The sequence below is a fragment of the Podarcis muralis genome, chromosome 16, assembly GCF_964188315.1.
Source record: "Podarcis muralis chromosome 16, rPodMur119.hap1.1, whole genome shotgun sequence".
NCBI lineage: Eukaryota > Metazoa > Chordata > Lepidosauria > Squamata > Lacertidae > Podarcis > Podarcis muralis.
This window is the reverse complement of record NC_135670.1, coordinates 8330636-8353234: the sequence shown is the minus strand read 5'-3', so window position 1 is coordinate 8353234 and position 22599 is coordinate 8330636. Positions and strand designations below refer to the sequence as shown.

At 48.8% G+C, this 22599-nt stretch overlaps 2 protein-coding genes across 6 annotated transcripts in view; one reads left to right on the top strand and one right to left on the bottom strand.

Moving 5' to 3' along the window:
• Nucleotides 1–12756, top strand: part of NUP210L (nucleoporin 210 like) — a 54253-nt gene extending 41497 nt beyond the window's left edge. For 3 of the 5 annotated variants that reach the window (XM_028710401.2, XM_028710399.2, XM_028710400.2), the window contains 9 exons: nucleotides 509–729; nucleotides 6020–6156; nucleotides 6822–6948; nucleotides 8350–8499; nucleotides 9904–10154; nucleotides 11343–11547; nucleotides 11662–11766; nucleotides 12149–12223; nucleotides 12606–12756. In XM_028710401.2, the coding sequence (XP_028566234.2) occupies nucleotides 509–729; nucleotides 6020–6156; nucleotides 6822–6948; nucleotides 8350–8499; nucleotides 9904–10154; nucleotides 11343–11547; nucleotides 11662–11766; nucleotides 12149–12223; nucleotides 12606–12694 (1360 nt within the window). In that variant the 3' untranslated portion in view covers nucleotides 12695–12756. Of the gene's footprint in view, nucleotides 1–508; nucleotides 730–6019; nucleotides 6157–6821; nucleotides 6949–8349; nucleotides 8500–9480; nucleotides 9642–9903; nucleotides 10155–11342; nucleotides 11548–11661; nucleotides 11767–12148; nucleotides 12224–12605 lie in introns of those variants that run through there. The other 2 variants (XR_003704164.2, XM_077919964.1) reach the window with 2 other exon arrangements.
• Nucleotides 12757–13095: 339 nt separating this feature from the next.
• RPS27 (ribosomal protein S27) lies at nucleotides 13096–17333 on the bottom strand. Its single transcript, XM_028710317.2, has 4 exons — nucleotides 17185–17333; nucleotides 15297–15405; nucleotides 14019–14129; nucleotides 13096–13370 (listed from the first exon to the last, which is right to left on the bottom strand). The coding sequence occupies exons 1-4, from the start codon at nucleotides 17188–17190 to the stop codon at nucleotides 13342–13344; spliced, it is 255 nt and encodes an 84-aa protein (XP_028566150.1). The 5' UTR covers nucleotides 17191–17333; the 3' UTR covers nucleotides 13096–13341.
• Nucleotides 17334–22599: the final 5266 nt, after the last annotated feature.

The window sequence follows — 22599 nt, the reverse complement described above, 5'->3', positions numbered from 1 at the left end:
TTCCCTATGGGCTTGCTTTGCAAGACGGAAACGTCTTGCAAGTTTGTTTCCTTTTTCTTAAAACCGTTAATACAGTTGCGACTTGACTTCGAGGAGCAACTCATAGCACGCGGTGTGGTAGCCTTTTTTGAGGTTTTTGAAGACTTTGGTGATTTTTGAAGCTTTTCCAAAACTTTTCCGAAACCGTGCTTCGCAAGACGAAAAAAATCGCAAGGCGAAGAAACTCGCGGAACGAATTAATTCCGTCTTGCAAGGCACCACTGTACACCAGTAGGCCCTGATCTGTCCCCACCCTGCTTTAGAACATACTCATTTATTTATTTTTAAGGTACTACTCTAGCGTATTCATTCAGAGTCCCAGCCCACACAGACTCCATCAAATTCCTAGCCGATCTCTTGGTGATCCACAGAGCAGAAGGCACCATTGACCATGTTGGCCAAGTTTGGGGAACCCTACCCTGCTTGACACACTCCTCACGGGGTCAATTTCTTTGCTTTGTTCCCCCAGAGATGACCTGCTGCTCATCCGACCCAGCAACAAGAACTACACTTACGTCGCCCAGGCTGTGAACAGGGGGGTGACCCTGGTGGGTGTTTGGGACGAGAAGCACCCCGGCATGGCGGATTATATCCCTGTCCCAGTGGAGCACGCCATCGAGCCGAACCTTTCCGAGCCGCTTGCCATGGGAGACGTGGTGTGCTTCAGCACGCCTCTCGTCAACCAAGAAGGTCAGTGGGCTGGTCTCCAGCTGCCGTTGCTGCCTCCTGTGTGGTGTAGTGGTTAAGAGTGGTAGTCTCGTAATCTGGGGAACCGGGTTCGCGTCTCCGCTCCTCCACATGCAGCTGCTGGGTGACCTTGGGCCAGTCACACTTCTTTGAAGTCTCTCAGCCCCACTCACCTCACAGAGTGTTTGTTGTGGGGAAGGAAGGGAAAGGAGAATGTTAGCCGCTTTGAGACTCCTTAAAGGGAGTGAAAGGCGGGATATCAAATCCAAACTCTTCTCTTCTTCTTCTTCCTGGAAGTTAAAGAGAAGTTGAGGGCAGATGATAAGAAAGCCCTTCTTCACGCAAGTGCATAGCTCAGGGGTCAGCAACCTGCGGCTCCGGAGCCGCATGTGGCTCTTTTACACCTTTGTTGTGGCTCCGGGGCAGATACTAGCGAGGGGAGGAGGCGCATTGTGCACCCCAACACTCCCCACTGTGGCGGGCGCTGTACTGGCTGTGACGTCGCATGGGGGCAGTGCGTGTGTTAGTCACGCACCGTCCCGACGTCAACTTCCTGCCCGCTGTCAGATCGCAGCTCCGGAGATATATTTGTTTTAAATGTCGCAATGGTTTTGCGGCTCCCAGTTGTTTTTTTCTTCGGAAACGGGTCCAAGTGGCTGTTTTTGTCTTAAAGGTTGCAGACCCCTGGCATAGCTGAACTAGGGAAGGTCCTCCCCACAGGGTGCAGCGATGGCCGCCAACACGGGTTGCTTTAAAAGAGGATTACACAAATGTATTTATTATTATTATTTACAGTCGTACCTCAGGTTACAGATGCTTCAGGTTGTGCATTTTCGGGTTGTGCAACACGCCAAAGCCGGAAGTACCGAAACAGGTTACTTCTGAGTTTCAGCACTCACGCATGCACAGAAGCGCCGAATCGCAACCCACGCGTGCGCAGATCCAGCACTGCGGGTTGCGAACGTGCCTCCCGCATGGATCACGTTCGCAACCTGAGCTTCCACTGTACAGTGGTACCTCAGGTTACATATGCTTCAGGTTACATACGCTTCAGGTTACAGTCTCCACTAACCCAGAAATAGTACCTCGGGTTAAGAACTTTGCCTCAGGATGAGAACAGAAATCGTGCTCCGGCGGCGCGGCAGCAGCAGGAGGCCCCATTAGCTAAAGTGGTGCTTCAGGTTAAGAACAGTTTCAGGTTAATAACAGACCTCTGGAACGAATTAAGTACTTAACCCGAGGTACCACTGTATTTAATTTCTATACCGCCCTATACCCGAAGGTCTCAGGGCGGTTCACATAAAATATCAAATACATAAAATCAAAACAAACCCAGCAACCCAATAATAATAATTAAAAACAGCCAGCATTTTTTAAAAAGGGTATAGGATGTAGATCAAGTCAGGCCTGGTTGAAAAGAAACGTTTTTGCCTGGTGCCTAAAGGTGTATAATGAAGGCGCCGGGCGAACTTCCCTGGGGAGAGCATTCCACAGACGGGGAGCCACTGCAGAGAAGGCCCTGTTCTAGTGTTGCCACCCTCCTGACCTCTTGCGGAGGAGGCACACGAAGAAGGGCCTCAGAGGATGATGCAGGGAGGATGAGGACGGTCAGTAATGCTTTTAACTAGCAGTTACTGGAAACCCCAGGAATGGATCATTGCTCTTGTGTTCAGGTCCTACTTGTGGGGTTCCTTTTGGATCATCCGATTGGCCACTGAGAGAACGGGATGCTGGACTAGATTAAGGTTACCAGACGTCCCCGTTTCCCAGGGACAGTCCCCGGATTTACACATCAGTCCCCATACAAAATCCATTGAAGTTGAAAAGTGTCCCCAGATTCATTGGAAAAAAAATATCTGGTAACCTTAGACTAGAAGGGCCACTGGCCTGACCCAGAAGGGCTCTTCCTGCATTCTTAAGAAAAAGGAACTGAAATTCAGCAGGAATTTGATTAATTTGTTAACCATATAATATGCCTTTGGCCGAAATGGTGAAGTTTTAGCTCATTTTTAGTTGCCGTTCGTAGGTTTTTATAGATCGTTTCATTGATGGTTTGTTAATTATTTTACAGGATTCATGCAGTCTTTGTGGTGTTAGGTGGTTATAGTTGTTTATTGTTTGTAAGCCACATTGAGATTCATCTGAATGAAAAGCGCCTTAGAAATAACAACCCATCACTCAGTCAAACGGACCAGCCTTCTCCCAACTGCCAGAGCTCCGCTTAGCTGAAAGGTCTGCCCTTTGACCTGGAACAACTGCTTCTGACCCCATCCCCATGCGTGGGGCTTCATTGTAATCACACCCACAGAACTCTTCTCTCACTTTAACGGTCCTGGAGAATCCGGGACGCTGTAGTTTCTTCAGGGTGCAGGGATTGTACCTCTGCCTTAACAAACTGCAGCTTGTCCACTAGCCTTTCTGAAACAACGCAGGGATCCGAAAAGAAAGCAGCCGTCCTTCAGGATCTGACTTTTCCAAACCTTGCAGTGTGGTGAGGTGTCCAAAAAAGGCAATTAGTAGCGTATATTAGTGAAAATAATATTAGTGAAAATAACAAAAGGAGCGTCTCCACCCCCATCATCCAGCCCGGACACTGAGGTCCAGCGCCGAGGGCCTTCTGGCAGTTCCCTCGCTGTGAGAAGCAAAGTTGCAGGGAACCAGGCAGAGGGCCTTCTTGGTGGTGGCACCTGCCCTGTGGAAAGCCCCCCCCCCACCAGATGTCAAGGCAATAAACAACTATTTTACTTTTAAAAGACAACTGCAGGTGGCCCTGTTTAGGGAAGTTTTTAATGTCTGATGCTGTATTGTTTTTAATATTTGGTTGGAAGCCACCCAGAGTGGCTGGGGAAACCCAGCCAGATGGGCCGGGTATAAATAATAAATTATTATTATTATTATTATTATTAAATTGCATTGTTTCAGGGAAAGTTGCTTTGCAAAAGAAACGAGTACCTTCAGCAAAATTGCATACAGAATGTGTATCAGTAGGAGAAATTAGCACTAAAATGATAGTGGATTTGCATGAGGACTTTTTTCCCAATTGTGGGGAACTGAACTTCAAGACTGGAAAAATAAAGAGGAACTGAAATGGATGGATTAGCCCATCCCTGCCTGGAACCTAGCAGGGGTCCCCTTGGCTGCGTCTCAAAAGAAGCCTCATCCCATCACCCCCAGTCCCGCTCCCCCACTGATGATTCCCACCACAGTTCTTTACTGCTTTCCCATCTATGCTTCGCAATGGGGCCAGGGCAGCCAGGCGGGGGGGGGGGTGTTCCTTTTCTTACTGCTGCTCTTAAAAGGCCTTGATGCATAATGGAGGCAGCCTCTGGTTCATCGGCTGCTGTTTTATGGCCGCTGTGCCTTCAGCAAAGCACCGCAAATTAAGCCTCGGTCACGTCTTCAGGACAAAAGAGTAACCCAGAGAGCATCGGCTGGAATGCCAAGCATCCCTTGTGGCCCTCCTATAAAAACACACACCCAGCCTGGACACTCTCTCTCTCTCTCTCTCTCTCTCTCTCTCTCTCTCTCCCTCCCTCCCTCCCTCCCTCTCTCCTGGGTGACCCTCAAAACGGCCCTGTGTGAATTTTGGAAGGGGCTGCTCTCAGTGAAGAAATACAAGCTGCATTCTTTGCGACTTTGTGCGTAAAATGGCTTAAATATAAAGCACCCTTCAGTCCCGTGGGTTTGTCCGCAATCTGAAGAAGGAGAAATCTGCCTGCACCCATCTCAGTCAACGCAGCACTTAACACAGTGTCAAGACAGTCCTTCCAGTGGTGGCTTCAACCATGAAAAGCCATGTGTGAGGGGATCCCACATGAGGAAGCCAAAAGAATAATTGTGATGCCCAGGACTAATCTATCAGGGATCCTTGTCAGTAGCAAGTGATCCAGGGATCCTAGCTTCCAGCACAGAGTAACTTGTCAGTTTGCATCTTCCTTTTATTTGGTGGTGGTGAGAAACATTGCCCTATAAATTAACGCATGGTGGTTTCATCCATCTTTCCTATAATAGAACACATTTTTTTACATCCCATGGATTGGGAAATTAAAGCTATTGTAGCTCATTTGATGACAACTGTTTTCGCTTTTATCCGCTGTATAAAATATTAAGGTAAAGGTAAAGGGACCCCTGACCATTAGGTCCAGTCGTGACCGACTCTGGGGTTGCGGCGCTCATCTCGCTTTATTGGCCGAGGAAGCCGGTGTACAGCTTCCGGGTCATGTGGTCAGCATGATGAAGCCGCTTCTGGAGAACCAGAGCAGAGCATGGAAACGCCGTTTACCTTCCTGCCGTTTACCTTCCTACCTATTTATCTACTTGCGCTGGTGTGCTTTTGAACTGCTAGGTTGGCAGGTGCAGGGACTGAGCAACGGGAGCTCACCCCATCTTGGGGATTCGAACCGCCCACCTTCTCATTGGCAAGCCCTAGGCTCTGTGGTTTAACCCACAGCACCACCCGCTTCCCATATTTAAAATATTAGAGGACCGCTTACTTGCATTTTAGTTGGTAAAGCATGAGACTCTTAATCTCAGGGTCACGGGTTCAAGCCCCATGTTGAGAGAAAGATTCCTGCATTGCAGGGTTTGGACTAGACGCTTGTGGTCCCTTCCAACTCCAGGCCATTAACACCATTTGCTTTTGAAACAAAATGAAGACTCGACGATCCCAGAGTAAATTAAATACAGTGCTCAGCATAGAACTGTTCCCTAAGAAACAGTGTCCAAGTTTCTTTTCCTCTTCCCTCCCAGTCCTTTTTTCCTTTGGTGTCATGGCTTTTAGTTTGCTTTCCCCAGGCATACAAAGAAGTGTTTTCCTTGAGAGAGTAAAAGTTATTTAATTTCTCGTATCCATCTTCCACTGCCTCCGCTCGCTGCTTCATATTCTGCCTCGTGTTTTTATTTCTTTCTAGGATGGATGAATAAAAAAATAAAGCAGGTTTGTAGGTTTACAAGAAGTTTTGTGAGGTGAAAAATTTGAATTATTGCAAAACTGGATAATGAGGAGGATTGTTAGTTAAGATAATTAAAGACAATATGAATTTAAGAAATGCAGAAGAAGTGATAAAAATGGTGGATCATCAGAGGTGCTGATGGAAGTCCAAAAAGATTGTATAAGACGTGAAGTTTTGTGGTATCTATGATAATTAATATGTTCAAAAATTAATATAAAATTATTTTAAAAAAATAAAAATAAAGCATTAGCTTGGAGCCTTGACCAACTGGGCCAACATGCCTTATTCTTCTCACGGTATCCTTGAACACAGATGCAACAGCATTTTTTCCCTTTCTTTAGGGGAACCCGGGACATGGCAAATCACTCCAAGCGACCTCCTTGAGATGGACACGCTGAGCGGAGCGGCCTTCGCAAAGCACGCTGGGAAAGCCACCGTCTTCCACGATATCCCAGGGATAGTGAAAACTTACCGAGAGGTAAGGACGTGGGTGGCGCTGTGGGTTAAACCACAGAGCCTAGGACTTGCTGATCAGAAGGTCGGCGGTTCGAATCCCCACACCGGGGTGAGCTCCCATTGCTCGGTCCCTGCTCCTGCCAACCTAGCTGTTCAAAAGCATATCAAGGTGCAAGTAGATAAAGAGGTACCGCTCCAGCGGGAAGGTAAACAGCGTTTCCATGCGCTGCTCTGGTTCACCAGAAGCGGCTTAGTCATGCTGGCCACATGACCAGGAAGCTGTACGCCGGCTCCCTCGGTCAATAAAGCGAGATGAGCGCTGCAACCCCAGAGTCGGCCACGACTGGACCTAATGGTCAGGGGTCCCTTTACCTTTACCTTAAGGACCAGAAAAACAAGGCAGCACCAGCACGCAGGCATCATGGAAGTAATTTCTAGCCAGGAGAGTAAGCGTGGGAAGAGGGAACGGAGTCATTTCAGGGAATAAAATACCTTCTCGGAGCATGGACTTAAAAACTGAGAAACCATTGATTTGCCACTCGAGTTGACAACATGCACTGCCCAACTGCTGCTTTTTAAAACTCAAAAGTTAGGCCCAAGCCACCCCATCCTGCTTGGGCAGTGAATTCCCGCTAGCAAACAGCCGCTTCCAAAACCCTCCTGCAGTCACCATTTTCCTCTTTCCAGGTTGTCATCGGCGGCTCCTCCAGACTCAGCCTTCACCTCGGTCCCAAACAGTACCTGACCAACACTCCAAACTCCTCCGAGTTCCGGGTTTTCGTCAGCACAAGCGGCACTAAAACAACCCTCCGAGGTAGGGTGGAAAGCGCAGCCGCTTCGCCCCCACCCACTGTTAATGGGGCGCACACTGGGAAGGGCAAATGCCCAGTCTAAGTAGAAAAATAAATCTGTCCACCCTGGCTGGATTAGAGGTGACGTTGCGAGGGGAAGCCGCGTGTCCCCTCAGCCACCACTCATTCTCACTTTTGAAGGTGCCAGTTTCTTCCCTCTTTAAGGGGTGGTTTGCTGGGTGCCCAGAGAAATGTCCTGTTACAGGATAAGCAAATTCCTCCGACAGCGGAGGGGGAACACGACCATCGCGGCCAGCAGCAGTTGGCACCATTAACCTCCATGGCGTTGTCTCATCCTGTGTTGAAGCTGTCCAGCCATTTCTCCTTGTGGAAGCAACTCCCATAGTTTTAACTGTGCGCTGTGTGGAAAGGATCTTGCTTTTGTCTTTCCTGATCTTCCAGCATTCAGCTTCATTGGACGGCCCCCGAATTCTAGTATGGTGAGGGAGAAAAGCTTTTCTAGCTAGTTACAATTTTGTACGCCTCTTCCTCTCTTGGGGCTCCCCCTCCCACTTCAGAAACGTAGCAAAGGCATGGCTTGTCCTCCTTTTCCAGTACAGTGGTACCTCGGGTTAAGTACTTAATTCGTTCCGGAGGTCCGTTCTTAACCTGAAACTGTTCTTAACCTGAAGCACCACTTTAGCTAATGGGGCCTCCCGCTGCTGCCGGAGCACGATTTCTGTTCTCATCCTGAAGCAAAGTTTTTAACCCACAGTACTAGGGACGCGGGTGGCGCTGTGGGTAAAACCTCAGCGCCTAGGACTTGCCGATCGCATGGTCGGCGGTTCGAATCCCCACGGCGGGGTGCGCTCCCGTCGTTCGGTCCCAACACCTGCCAACCTAGCAGTTCGAAAGCACCCCGGGTGCAAGTAAATAAATAGGCACCACTTTATAGCGGGAAGGTAAACGGCGTTTCCATGTGCTGCACTGGCTCGCCAGATGCAGCTTCGTCACGCTGGCCACGTGACCCGGAAGTGTCTGCGGACAGCGCTGGCCCCCGGCCTATAGAGTGAGATGAGCGCACAACCCTAGAGTCTGTCAAGACTGGCCTGTACGGGCAGGGGTACCTTTACCTTTACCTTTTACTATTTCTGGGTTAGCGGAGTCTGTAACCTGAAGCGTATGTAACCAGAGGTACCACTGTACTGCTTAGGCAAAAAAAGAAAGAACAGATCTCCCCTTTCCAATTTTTAGGTTTTTGCTGCCTTCCATTGGGCTCATCCTCCCCATGTCTGGTTTCATGCCAAATTGTGCATGGTTCTAGCTTCTGTTTCCTGACCACCAGCAGCAGCCTGAGGACAATTCACAGGGCATCATGTCCCTTTATTCCATCATCACACCCTTGTCTCCTTTTATCCCTTCAGGTCCTTGCAGTTCTGTCCAGCTTCGTACCATCACAGACCTGCTTTCCCCAGAATCTCACCTGACCTGTCAGGTGGAGTTCAGCATGATTTTCCCAGACATCCCAGCGCAGAGGATCTTTCATGCCCGGTCTGCGTTCTACACTGATAAAGGTAGCGGAGGAAGCGTCAGAGGCACGGCATCTCCTCTGACAGTAACCCAGCCAATGTTTTTATCTCGCCATTTAAATCCTTTTCAGCTTTAACAGCCTTGCACACATCCACCCCTGTCCCATAAGCTCTAACAGCGAGGTGAGGAAGCTGCGGCCCTACAGATGCTCCCATCATCGCCAGCAAGCATGGCCAGTGATCAGGGGTTACAGTGATGGCAGCTGGAGTCCTGCAGCATCTGGTGGACCAAAGATTCCCCACCCCACTGTAAAGTCAATCAGTATTATCCCCCCCCCCCATATTTCAGATGTCATGGGAGACTGAGAGTTACTTACCGTAGTTTTCGCTCCATAAGACGCACTTTTTTCCTCCTAAAAAGTAAGGGGAAATGTGTGTGCGTCTTATGGAGCGAATGCAGGCAGCGCAGCGAGCACAGCAAGAGGGAGAGCTGCGCAGCGCCTCTCGTTGCGCTGCTTTCCCAGTGAAGCAGGATGAGGGACGGAAGGGAGCCCTTCCGTCCCTCATCCTGCTTTGCTGGGAAGCCAGCAGAGCAAAAGCCGCTGCGCAGCTATCGCTCTTGCTCTGCTGGCCACGCAGCTTGCTCTGGCTTTTCAGGGAGGTGGGAGAAGGGACAGAGGGCAGCCCATCAGTCCCTTCTCCCACCTCCCAGAAAAGCCAGCAAGAGCCGCTCTATCTTTAAAGAGCCGCGCCGAGCGAGCGTGTCTGCGGCTCTTGCTGGCTTTTCTTGTTTTCCTCCTCTAAAAACTAGGTGCGTCTTATGGTCTAGTGCGTCTTACAGAGCGAAAAATACCGTACCCAGGGCCCTGTAGTGAGAATTTATGCCCCAGATTTGCACCAGGGACTTCCCAATCCTAGCTCACTGCCATCGCCTCTAACTCTGTTTTGCCCATAGGAATGTATCGTATGCTAAAAACATTCCCAGGCATGCTATAGCTCAGTGCTCTGCATGTGCTTTGCATGTAGATGGTCACAGATTCAGTATGACAGCTTCCTAATTTCCTACTTCAATCAGCCCTGTATTTAGAACATTGAGGACTGGAACCTTAGAAGGAAGGGCCACAGCCCAGGAGTAGAACATCTGCAGAAAGTCCCAAATTCAATCCCCGGCTTCTCCAAGAAGGGCTGTGAGTGTTCCCCGTCTGAAACCTTGGAGAACTGCGGCTATTCAGTGTAGACTGGGGGGGACGGGGGACACCCCTGTAGTGCTCCAAATGTTGCTGAACTACAACTCCCATCACCCCTGGCCACTGAGCCAATCTTGCAGGGGCTGATGGGAATCGTAGTTCAGACCAAGGTTCCCCATGCCTGGTGTTGAGCAAGGTGGACCAGCATCCTGAGTCAATACAGGGCAGCTCCCAATCTGGTTTCCCTCTTCCCAAACTCAAGGTCTCTACGCCTGCATCATCACCGTGAAAGACCAGCCGGAAGCAGACCTGCTGGCGCTGAGCACCGCTGGGGGCTCGGTGCACGTGACGGCCTCCCTCCTCAGCGATCAGAGCCCAGAGGGGACACAGAGGCTCTCGGTGCCCTTTCTGCCTGCCTTTTACATGAACCAGTCCGAAGTGGTCTTCAGCAGCACAGAGCTGAGCAGGGAAATCGTGGTGCTGGGGGCGAGGCGAGTGACTGAAGAAACAGAGGCAAGTCAAAAGCTCAGGATGCGGCAGCCACATAAAAGCCCTGCTCCACATGACTGCAGCACTGGCTTCTGAGATCTCTGGGACGTGCAGGAGAGGCTCTCCCATAGACTGCAGCCATCTGCTGGGTGTATAAGGGATGCTTATAGCATTGGTCCACATTACAACCAGCCTTTGAATACGGGGTCCATTTCGGGATAAGGTTCCCCATGCCTGGTCTACGTGTATGGTTATGAAGAGCAAGGAGTTGCATGCATCATTTCAATCATCTCAGGCCCTACAAGCCAGCAGGAAACTGCCCAGTTAGCCCTGACCCATTGCAGGGCCTTCTTACTGGTGGCTCCCCCTTTACAGAAGGCCCTCCCTGGTGAGGCATGTCAATCTACCTCACTTTTTAATGTTCAGGAGGAAGTTAAAAACACTCCTGATTACCTAGGCATCTGGTAGCTGAAATATACTGTTCCCAGCAACCTTGAAATCAATAGTCGGGAGTTTATGTGACCCTTTCAAAAACATTTCTAGATGTTCTTAATTCTGTTTAAAGGGTGTTTTATATTTAATTCTGTTTGCCACCATGAGCTCCTTGGGGAGGAAGCGGCAGGATAGAAATTGGGAAGGTGGATTCAACCTGTAGCAGTGATATATGGGCTGGTATCCAGCTAAGTTCTACTCGGAGCAAGCATATTTAAATGAATGGGCTTAAGTTAGTCACACTGATCAGTTTCTATGGCTCTAACTCTGACATTGTAGACAAGCCATTGGTTTGGGAGCATGTACACCTTATTTGAAACAACAGGAGGCTGGTCATTCCTGGACTATTAAGGAAACAGACCTGTTGCTCAGTGGTGGAAATTGTGCAGAGCTTGCAAGACTTAAGTCTCAGGGCACCTTAGAGACAAGCAGATCCATCCCAGCTTTGATTTTTTCCAGTAGACAAGCAGTATTATAATAACCTCCTCCTCTGAGGGAGAATGCAAAATATGGAGAGACACCTTGCCAAGTGAGAATAAGGGTCCTTGCGGCTACTTAAGGCAGATCTAGCCCACAAAAGCTAATCCTGCATAGATCCTGGTCTGTCTTTTAAGGTGCTACAAGCCACTGTTGTTGCTGCGACAGAGCAACAGACCCCTTTGGATTGCAGCTCTGTTGTTTTCCTAACGACTCAACTTTCCCTCTGTCCTTCCTGCCAAGGCCCAGCCCAGCTCCCCAGTGATCCAAGTGGGACGCCCCTTCCATCTGGTGGACATGCCCGGGCTTGTCGTCTTCCCAGTCAGCGTGGTCAACCTCACATCCCTCCAGCAGATGGCAGCACCCGTCTTCGTCAACCTCTCCTGCACCCTTACAGGCCAGAAGGCCGCTGTGTTAATGCGGGCACTGCCAGACAGGCATCTGTTTGGTAAGGACCAGAGCAGTCAAACCATGAATGGAGGCCTGTGCTTCCATCTGGACGGTCACAGGGGATAATATCCTGCACCAGCCCAGAGCAGACAGGTCTTGTCTCTCCTCCTAGATCAGTGTGCTGAAGCAGGCCTTGTCAAGCAGCTTGTGGGCTCCTACCAGGTCCTCCTCTTCACCATCTCCGCTGTTTTAGCATCCACCATGGTCATCTTTCTCAGTAAGTGGATTTGCAAAGGCAGGCACAATATACCCTGGAGGAACCCAGGCCTTTCTGAAAGAGCAAGTGGGAAACCGGCAAGCCCACATGCTGTGCCCTCCAGCCCCAGCTCTTCTCCCCCCACCCTGCCCTTGCAGGAATACTGGCCTGCCTCACAGCTTGATGGGAAGGATTGCATAGATACACACACAGGGGGAAGCAAAGACATGCTAAGGTGGTTGTGGGCTCTCTTCCTTGGGAGGTTTTTAAGCAGAGGTTGGGTGGCCATTGGTCACAGATACTTTAGTTGAGATTCTTGCACGGCCGGGGATTGGGCTGGATGACCCTCAGAGTGCCTTGCACAGGTGGAACTAACCTTGACGTGATGCTTCGACCCCCACAGCCTACAATGCCTTTCTGAACAGAGTACAGGCAGTCCCTGTAGTGTACGTTCCCACATCAGGCATGGTACAGACAGGTGAGTTGAAAAGAAGTTTCCCCCCAATACTTCCTGCATTCCTATCAAATGTTGTTTATTCTAAAGTATGTTTAGGGTGTGGTGGGGTGACCTTTGGAATTATCTTTGGGTGGTTAGGTCACCAGAATGTGGACTCTGGACGAAACATTTCCAGAGCCCGCCCTTGCATTGCCTGGTTTATCAGACCTCTGATTTGTCATCTTTGGGTTTCTTGGTTACCCAGAGGGTTCTCTTGCAGCAGTCAACATGACATTTCACAGCTTGGTATTCAAACAGCCACACACAGCAGCTGGGTAGTCTTCCAACTGGCAAACCATTTCTGAGCATATCTATAGGTAGCTTCAAACAGCTCTTTCTCTCTCTCCCCCCCTTTTATTTCCAGGATACCTCTCCTCTCCACCCAGCATGCAAAATCACTATTCCAGTGTCAGGAACAGGACTCAGGCCTGGCTTTGGAGCGTTCGAAGATGACCATCGCTGGACGCGGAGGCACCTATAAGCCATGTGTTAAAAAGTAAACTGGTGGAAACTTGTGGCAGCTGTCTTCATTAAATAGGAAGGGCAGGCATGGTTGGGAGAACTTGGAAAAGAACATGGCAATCTGTTCTAAAGACCCTTTGGCCTTTTTACTTGGGACAGAAGCCCCTTTCAGGCAGTGGAATGCACAGAAGCTGCTTTGTTGCACATCTGCTATGTGCTGCCCATTTCCACATTTTACAACAAGGTAAAGCTATTAATCTGTAGAATCTGATCTATTTTAACCCTGTAGCTAGATCCAGAGAATCTCAGGCAGCCACACTGGCTGAGCTCATTTGGACTCGGCAACCAACTCCCAGCACCCAACACACACACACACACTAGAGAAAACACGATTCTGTCTTTATATCCAAAATTTATTGAGTCAGATGGGTGAGGCTACAAGGACAGTGCGAAAGCCATCTTTTGCTCTCCTTATTCCAGAGGCAGCAGCAACAGCTGAAATCCTCAAGAGCCACACAGTTGCAGCTCACATCTCACTTGTGTCGGGACTCCCACCGTCCATGCTCTTGAGATCCTCCGCACCGGAGCCGACGACTGTGCACATAGCCCCACCCATCCTGGACAAACATCTGCTTAATTTAGTGCTGCTTTCGCCTGAAGGAGCATCCTGCAAACAGGGTGGGGTGGAAGGCCACACAGTGAACAAAAAGAAAAGAAAACACAGCAGCTCTTATTACACGTGACTTCTCGACCTCCTGAGCACACCATCCGGGAGAGTTTAAAATTCATCATGGCTAGTTTAAAGAAAGTCTTACAGAAGGCTACTCCAATTATGTCACATGATTAAAAGCAAAAAACAGAGCCACCCTTCACTCCCCTAAGACTCTATCCATAATACCCAAAATCTTAATTACTGGAGGCATGTCCCCACACCCAAAGTGGTTGCTGCAAAAAGTGATAGCTCCAGACCTTCCCTTTTGTTATCTGAATCCCAGTGTGTTTTGTTACAAAGCCTGACATAATAGTTACCTAACTTGTGAATTTTAAAAGCAAAAGAAAACCGGCAGAGTGCCTTAGGGCAGGTTAAAAAACCAACCACCCATTTCCAGATTCCGCCTGCTCTAAGCAGCTTTAACCATCCACTTCTACAGAAGAGAGGGGGGAAAGGTTACATAATAACAGGGAAGGGGTGCAATTAAACACACACTGCTTAAATGCCGCAATAGAAAATGGCAAAGGAACAGAGGAGATAAGGCAGAAGTGATTTGCTCTAAGAGCAGGTCTTTAAAAACAGCCAATTAAGCTCCCTGCTTACCTTCTGTCAACCTTGCCTTTCCCCCAGTGGGCTGGCACAGCACAGTTGAACAGCCGACACACAGAACCACTGTTTGAGCGTGACTGAACACGGTGGTGATTTTGTAGCAACCTGAGAAAGGGGAAAGAAAAAATCGCTTTGGATCCACTTCAAAGAAATGGAAGAGGGAGCCTCTCCAAAATGTTTAATGCCTAGAAATTTGGGAAATTTAACCAGAAAAAGTGCTAAATGTGATAAATGCTAGAATACTGTTTCAACCTTGGAGACAAACCTACACCACCCCATCTCCTTTCAATCACCTGTATTGCCTCAAATCCTTTAAGTGGGCTAAAACTGCAAGATGCAGGTAAACCTGTGATTTGGTTGCTCCATATGCCAATTTTTCTATTTGTACATAACCAAAACACCTTAGCTTAAGTAAGGTCTTTACCAACTATTTGGGAAGGCCGTAGCTCACTGGACAGAGCATCTGCTTCATGTACAGCATGTACCAGGTTCAATTCCTGGCATCTCCAGAAAAGGCTGGGAATGTCCCCTGCCTGCAACCCTGGAGAGCTGCTGCCAGTCAGTGTTGACAACACGAAGCTAGATGGACCAATAATCTGACTCGATGTAAGGCAGATCTTCCTGAAGATGGAAAGGGGAAAGCCCCATCTCAGTGCCACCAGCATGAAGGCCATGACTTTCTTTACTTGCTTGCCGAATCACACATGTGGGTATAGCCTTTCCAAGGCCAGGTATTCTACCATAGGAGCAACGATTTCTGAGGTAACTGTTAGTGCTCTGACATTTCTTCTTTTGTAACCCCAAGACAAGAGGCCTCATTTCCTACACAGACACCTTCTGCCAGTTCACATGCCTGAGCAAATGGCAAAGGTTTTCCCCCCCCTCCCCATATGAACTCCCAGCAATGCAAAGCAGCGAATTACAATGGAGTGTGAGAAAAAATGTAGAACTATGTGACTGACAGCATACGTGATCTAGCCCCTTGCCCAAAGCAAGTACAGCGGTACCTCGGTTTTCAAACGCCTCCGTAGTTGAATGTTTTGGAACTCAAACGCCAAAAACCTGGAAACGCACCTCAGAAGTCAAACAGGAAACGCACCTTCAGTTGTGAGATTTCCGTTTTGAGGCTTCCGCTTTCAGTTTTCGAACACTTCGGAACTCAAATGGACTTCCGGAATGGATTACGTTCAAAAACAGAGGTACCACTGTATATACAAGTTGCAGGGCGTAAAAACACGACCAGCCTCGTTTTAACACACTACTCCTCCCTACCTGGACATTTCACATCCATGAAGTAAGAGTTGGGACTCTGGACCAGGCGCTTCTTCTTATGTTTCCTCTTCTCCTCCTCAGGGGAGGGATGCAAGAGATCCTTTGCGAGCTGCAGGGAATGCCCATAAACAAAGGACTTTAGAACGAAGAACAAACCTCTCAATCCCCACAACACATTTAACTCCCAAACCCCTAACAAAGTACCTGTGTACATATTCATGTTAGCGATTTGGTTAGGAAAACCTGGCTGAGGGGGTCCATGCCTACCAGACCTAAAAAAAAGTAGCACTGCCCCCTTAACCCCCTTCCTCAACCCCCCCTTTTCCTTGAAGCACAGTATTTTATTATTGGTGGATTTATTCATTTCATACCCCACCCTTCCAAAGTAGTTCAGGGCTGAACACAAGTGAGAAAAACATCTTTAAAAACAATTCTAGTACAGATGCAGACTGGGGAAGATCTCAGCTTAAAAGGTCTGCTGAAAGGAAAGTTTTCAGGAGGCACTCATAATTCAATTAAAGGGGAAAGAACTCCAAAGGCCCAAATACTATATTTTAAGGTCCTCTGGTAGTTTTCAAGTGCCATGAACGCTTATAGCATACAAACAACAACAACTATGTGGGTGAGGAACCAGTGACCCTCCATCTATTGGAACTCCCATAACCCCAAACCATGAGCAGTGCTTTGGTGGCATGGAGGACAACCACCTCTAGAGGGCCAGTTTAGCAGCAGTTGTTGCTCAAACCCCAGTTCAAATATGATCAAGCGGCCTCAGAGAACCCCTGCAACTGAGGGCACTGGCCAACGTTGCCCTCTGCCTGACTATTAGCCAACCAGGACTGTTGCAAGATTTCACGGAAGTATAGTCTCCACAAACTTGCTTTCTTTTTGAAATCGCCAAAGCCATAAATATGTTATCTAGATAGACATGGATTAAGAGAAAACTTTGCAAGGTAGAGAGCTATTGTGGTGTATGGTCAGAGTGTCAGGATAGGACCTGGGAGAGACCAGAGTTCAAATCCCTGAAGCTCACACACTGCTTCTCAGCCTAACCTACCTCGTAGGGTTGTTGTGGGGCATTAAAAAAAATTTTTTTTGGGGGGGGGAGAATCATGTACGCCACCTTGAGCTCATTGGTGAATAAGGCAGGGTACAAATGCTACATATGTAAAAAAAGAGTAATCTGGGACGCCAGCAAAGCTGTTATGAGAGAGTTCTTGATACAACAGAATGCATTAAAAAAGAGAATCCAGAATGAGAAGGAGGATAAAATTTTGGAGAAAATAAAGGAAAGTGAAAAGAAATTGAGAGCAAAACCCAAGTCGCAAGAGATCTTGAGAGAAATAAAGCTACATCAAGTGCAATTTATGAAAATGATGAATCAAGAGATTGAATGGAAAACACACACACACACACACACACACACACACACACACACACACACACCCCGACTCAAATAGGGTCACTTTTAAACAAAATAACGCAGCGAGACCAGATGACCCTCTGCTGGGAAAAGTGGTTTCGCTGGCACCCGCCTCCCAAGCTGCTCTGCTCCTCCTTTCCCTTCAAAACCAGGTTACTATTCATATAAATCTCTTATTAACGGAGAACATTTTTAAAAAGCGGAGGGAGGGGAGGAGTCAGAGAAGTAAATATCTCCCCTCCCTCCCCAGGCCGCCATTTTGAGCCTCCCATCCCCGACCAGGGAGGTGTGAGGGAAGGGAAGGGAGGGCGAAGGGGCCCCTGGAGCGGGGTGGAAGCCCAAGGCGACGACCACGAGCGACCCCCTTTCCCCAACCCATCGGGGCCCGAAGGGAGGGAGCCGGGGAGGGACGGGGCACCAAGGCCTCGCCGCTCCGCTGGCGCCCAGACCCAGCAAAGGACTCACAGGCATGTTCGCGTGGAGGCAGCTACGGCCGAAAAGGAGCCAGACCGGAAAGAGAGGGCGCTATATCCGCTCCGGGGTTTCCCCGCACGGGCGGAAGCCGAGCTAAAGGGGGCGTGGCCTCCTCGACCTTTCACCCAGCCTGCGCGCTCTTTCTTCGACGACGCCACGCTCTGGAGGAGGGGGGGGGGGTGCGCCTCTCAGCCGCCATTTTGGAAAGGGGATTTGGCGGGGCGGGAACGGAAGTGCCCCTGGTTGGAAGCGGATTGCGGGACGGAGGGAGGGCCGCCATGATGGGAAGGTCGCGGTGAGACGAAGAGAGGGACTGGCGAGGCGGCCTTCTTGAGAAGGGCAGCCGTGTCGCCAGGCCGCCATTTTGAGAGGGTTTCATGAAAACAAGATAAATGAGCCAAGTAATAGAGGGATATAAAGGTCTTTTTCTCTTTTCCCGGCATATTATTATTTTATTTATTTATTTATTTATTTATTTATTTATTTATTTAAATGACCTGCCGTTCACCCTCAGGCCTCAGGGCGGGTTACAACATGAAAACACACATTGAAAATACTTGGAAAACAACTTTGACTCAGTTTTAAGCAACTTACAATCTACAGCTTAAAACCATTCACAATTGCATTTAATCATGCCTCGCTTTTCCTCCCAAGGTGCTCAGAGTAGTGTAGACACGCCTCATTTTAGCTTCACAACAACCCTGTGAGGTAAGCTAAAAAAAGGTAAAGGGACCCCTGACCATTAGGTCCAGTCGTGGCCGACTCTGGGGTTGCAGCGCTCATCTTGCTTTATTGGCCGAGGGAGCCGGCGTACAGCTTCCGGGTCATGTGGCCAGCATGACTAAGCCGCTTCTGGCGAACCAGAGCAGCACACAGAAACACCGTTTACCTTCCCGCCAGAGCGGTACCTATTTATCTACTTGCACTTTGACGTGCTTTCGAACTGCTAGGTTGGCAGGAGCAGGGACCGAGCAACGGGAGCTCACCCTGTCGCGGGGATTCGAACTGCCAGCCTTCTGATCGGCAAGCCCTAGGCTCTGTGGTTTAACCCACAGCGCCACCCACCCGCGTCCCTATGAGGTAAGCTAGGCTGGCTCAAATTCACCCAGTGAGCTTCATGGCTGGGTGGGGGTTTGAACCCAGGTCTAAACTCACCCCGCACCTTCAAATACACCAGAGTGGTTCTCCACATTAGACATTGCATCCTGCCAGCCCCATCTGTGGTGTGGTTAAGGAGTTTATTTGTTATTTCTTTTTCTCTAAAGAGCTCAAGGTGACATGCATGGTTCTCTCCTCATCTCCTCCCCACAACAACTCTGTGAGGTCGGTTTGGCTAAGGGGCAGTGACTGGCCCAAGGTCACCGGGTGAGCATCATGGCTGAGGCGGCATTTGAACCTGGGTCTCCCAGATCCTAGTCTGACATGGCAGCCCCACCACTGGCTCTTGGACTAGGACAAGGGAACCCAGGGTTCAAATCCCCAGGATACCTGAATAAGTGTCTCCACCCCCATTGTTCAGCCTGGACACTGAGATCCAGCTCCGAGGGCCTTTTGGCAGTTCCTTCCCTGCAAGAAGTGAAGTTACAGGCAGCGGCGTAGCGTGGGTTATCAGCACCCAGGGCAAGGCAAGTAATTTGCGCCCCCTAACACGGGGCAAGGCAAGTACAGTAATTTACTCTCCCAAGCAGCAGCAGCGAGGCTTCTCTTTCCCCCGCGCTCTCCTGGAGCTGCCTCTTTTCTTTCCTTTTTTCCCTTTCTCCAAGGCTTTTCGCTTTCTCTCCTTAATTGATTCCTCCTCCACACCACGGCGTTTCCTGGCTGCTTCCCCCCCCCCCTTCCCCTCTCTCTCCTCCTCGCTCTGCTTGCCTTGCCCTGCCCTGCCTGAGGGCACCCTGAGGAGACTCCGCTCTCCTTTTTGTTTTTGTTTTTAAATATTTTTTATTACATTTTCAAATACACAAACAAGAGTATAAAGTTCACATAGAAAGCATAAGATAAACAAATAAAGAAAAAAGAAAATTCCACTTTCAGAAGTATTTTTACATAGCCAATCGGACTTCCTCACATCTCCCATACCATGCATTCTTTACCATAAAAATGTCAGCAAATTATTACCTTTTTTCACATCTTAATTTATACCTTTCAAATGTTTTAAATTTAAAATACTCTTTGTCAGTTACTTGTACCTTTAATCACCTTTAGTAATACTTTAAATCTCATCCTTTTCTTACTTTTGACTTACCGTAATTTTCTGTTTCAAAGATCTAATCGCTGAAGCTAAAGCTTCCAAATCGTGCAGTTTTTAACATTCGTACAACTTATAGTATTTTTGTAAATAGTCCTTAAATTTTTTCCAGTCCTCCTCCATCGCCTCTTCTCCCAAGTCTCGGATTCTGCCAGTCATTTCAGCCAGTTCCATGTAGTCCATCAGTTGCATCTGCCACTCTTCCAGTGTAGGTAGATCTTGTGTCTTCCAGTGTTTTGCAATAAGTATTCTTGCTGCTGTAGTTGCATACATAAAAAATGTTCTATCCTTCTTTAACACCTTCTGGCCGACAATGCCCAGTAGGAAGGCCTCTGGTTTCTTGGGAAAGGTATACCTAAATACCTTTTTTAACTCATTATATATCATTTCCCAGAAGGCCTTCACTTTTGGACAGGTCCACCAGAGGTGAAAGAATGTCCCTTCAGCCTCCTTACATTTCCAACATTTGTTATCAGACAGATGATATATCTTAGCAAGTTTGACTGGGGTCATGTACCACCTATATATCATTTTCATAATGTTTTCTTTCAGGGCACTACATGCCGTGAATTTTATTCCAGTGGTCCATAACCTTTCCCAGTCTTCAAACATAATGTTGTACCCAATATCCTGAGCCCATTTTATCATGGCTGATTTCACTGTCTCATCCTGAGTGTTCCATTTAAGCAACAAGTTATACATTCTCGAAAGTACCTTAGTTTTAGGTTCCAACAGTTCTGTCTCTAATTTCGATTTTTCCACCTGGAATCCTATTTTTCTATCTGACTTAAAAACCTCTTGAATTTGAGCATAGTGGAGCCAATCTTGCACCTTATTCTTTAGTTTTTCAAAGCTCTGCAGCCTCCAGTTGTCTCCAATTTTTTCTATTATTTCCCAATATTTAGGCCAGCCGGCCTCCATATTGGGTCTCTTTCGGACCTTGGCCGAGACTCCGCTCTCCTTTTTGACCAGGCGAGGTGGAAAAAAGGGGGGAATGTCTCTTCCTGCGCCCTCGCCAGACTCCCTGCTCGGCTTGGCTCACTACCCAGGCGGCCAGTGGAGAGAGAGCCGCAATTACCATAAAGCTCCTCTCCCTCCGCTTCGCCAAACTGTCAAAGCCCGGCAGCAGCGGCAGACCCCCGCCAGCCAGCCAGCCCGCCCGGCTTCCTCTCCTTTTTTTGCCCGTGGCAGAAGGCTTCGCTCTCCCCCTTCTGCGACCTCCTCGCCAAGCCGAGCGAGCGCGGGCTCCCTAACCCGTGGATTTTAGTAGGGGCAGAGAGCTGCTAGTGCGAGCGCGCCCCCCGCCCATGTTGCGCCCGGTGCGGCCGGCCTCCCTGGCACCCCCCACGCTACGCCACTGGTTACAGGGAACCAGGCAGAGGGCCTTCTTGGTAGTGGCACCTGCCCTGTGGAACGCCCTCCCATCAGATGTCAAGGAAATAAACATTTGACTTTTAGAAGACATCTGAAGGCAGCCCTGTTTAGGGAAGTTTTTAATGTTTGAAGCTTTATTCTGTTTTTAGTCCTCTGTTGGGAGCTGCCCAGAGTGGCTGGGAAAACCCGGCCAGATGGGCTGGGTATAAATAATAAAAATATTAAAATTATTATTAGGCCCTTGTCAGCCTGATCTACCTTACAGGGTTGTTAGAAGTATAAAATAGGAAGAGAACCACAGAGACTGCTCTGAGTTCCTTGAAGTAAGATTTGACTAGTACAGTGGTACCTCAGGTTAAGTACTTAGTTCGTTCCGGAGGTCTGTACTTAACCTGAAACTGTTCTTAACCTGAAGCACCACTTTAGCTAATGGGGCCTCCTGCTGCCGCCGCACCACCGGAGCACGAATTCTGTTCTCATCCTGAAGCAAAGTTCTTAACCTGAAGCACTATTTCTGGGTTAGCGGAGTCTGTAACCTGAAGCATATGTAACCTGAAGCGTATGTAACCTGAAGTACCATTGTAGTAGCAGCAGCAGCAGCAGCAGCTGTAGTATTTGTAATAAAACAGTAAATTATGCTGCTTTGGGCTGAAGTTTCACTCCCATGAAGCATTCAGCCGTCACTGTTGGTTTTCCTGACCCACCTCTATACACGGAGATGTTGAGGTGGCCACAAAGAGCATCAGTCACCTTAGGCTGCTTCACCAGCTCCAGCCTTGTCTAGAAAAAAAGAGGCCTCTCCTCAAATTGCACACATGTTGGTCATGTCTGGGTTGCACTACTGTAATGCTTTCTACACGTGGCTCCCCTTTGAGACTGCTGCCAAAACCCGACTTACATATTTCGCCTCTTGCTTCACTGACTCAGGTTAACTCCTGATTTCTGGGCTCCCATTCAAGTAAAATAAAAACAGTTTGGGTCTCAGCTATTTGAAGGACCACCTGCACATCTAGGAACATGTCTGGGTTCCCATAAAGGTAAAGGGACCCCTGACCATTAGGTCCAGTCGTGACCGACTCTGGGGTTGCGGCGCTCATCTTCCTTTATTGGCCGAGGGAGCCGGCATACAGCTTCCGGGTCATGTGGCCAGCGTGACTAAGCCGCTTCTGGCGAACCAGAGCAGCGCATGGAAACGCCGTTTACCTTCCCGCCGGAGTGGTACCTATTTATCTACTTGCACTTTGACGTGCTTTCGAACTGCTAGGTTGGCAGGAGCAGGGACTGAGCAACGGGGGCTCACCCCATCGCGGGGATTCGAACCACCGACTTTCTGATCAGCAAGTCCTAGGCTCTGTGGTTTAACCCACAGTGCCACCCGCGTCCCAGTGGGTTCCCATATCCACCTCAAAAGCTGGTGAGTACCAGGGACAGAATATTTTTTTTAGTGATGGCCCATCCTCTCTGGAACTGCCCTCCTGTTTCTTGTGGTTTTCAAACCACCACCAAGCATTTCATTGATCTTATTGTCAACTTGTCTAATTTTGATAGGGCTCCGTTAGGGTTTTTTTAAAAAAATAAATATTGTCATGTTTTAAGCCTGGTTCCTGTTTTGTAAACTGCCTTGTGATCCCTAAAAGGCAGGGATCAAAATAACTTGATAAATGAATGAATGAAAAACCCCACGTGGGGAATGGAGTGACATCATCCTGGTATGACATCATCCTGGTGTGAACCAGCTCTTCCATAGGCACTCTGGGCTATGGAGGCAGATGATGTCATGGCAAGGG

Bases quoted from the DNA above. Each gene is read 5' to 3' on its own strand.
- RPS27 (XM_028710317.2), bottom strand. The intron at 14,130-15,296 runs GTAGGGAGGAGT...CCCCTTTCTCAG, and splicing joins CATGGATGTGAAATGTCCAG to GTTGCTACAAAATCACCACC. The intron at 13,371-14,018 runs GTAAGCAGGGAG...CCCTGTTTGCAG, and splicing joins AAAGGCAAGGTTGACAGAAG to GATGCTCCTTCAGGCGAAAG.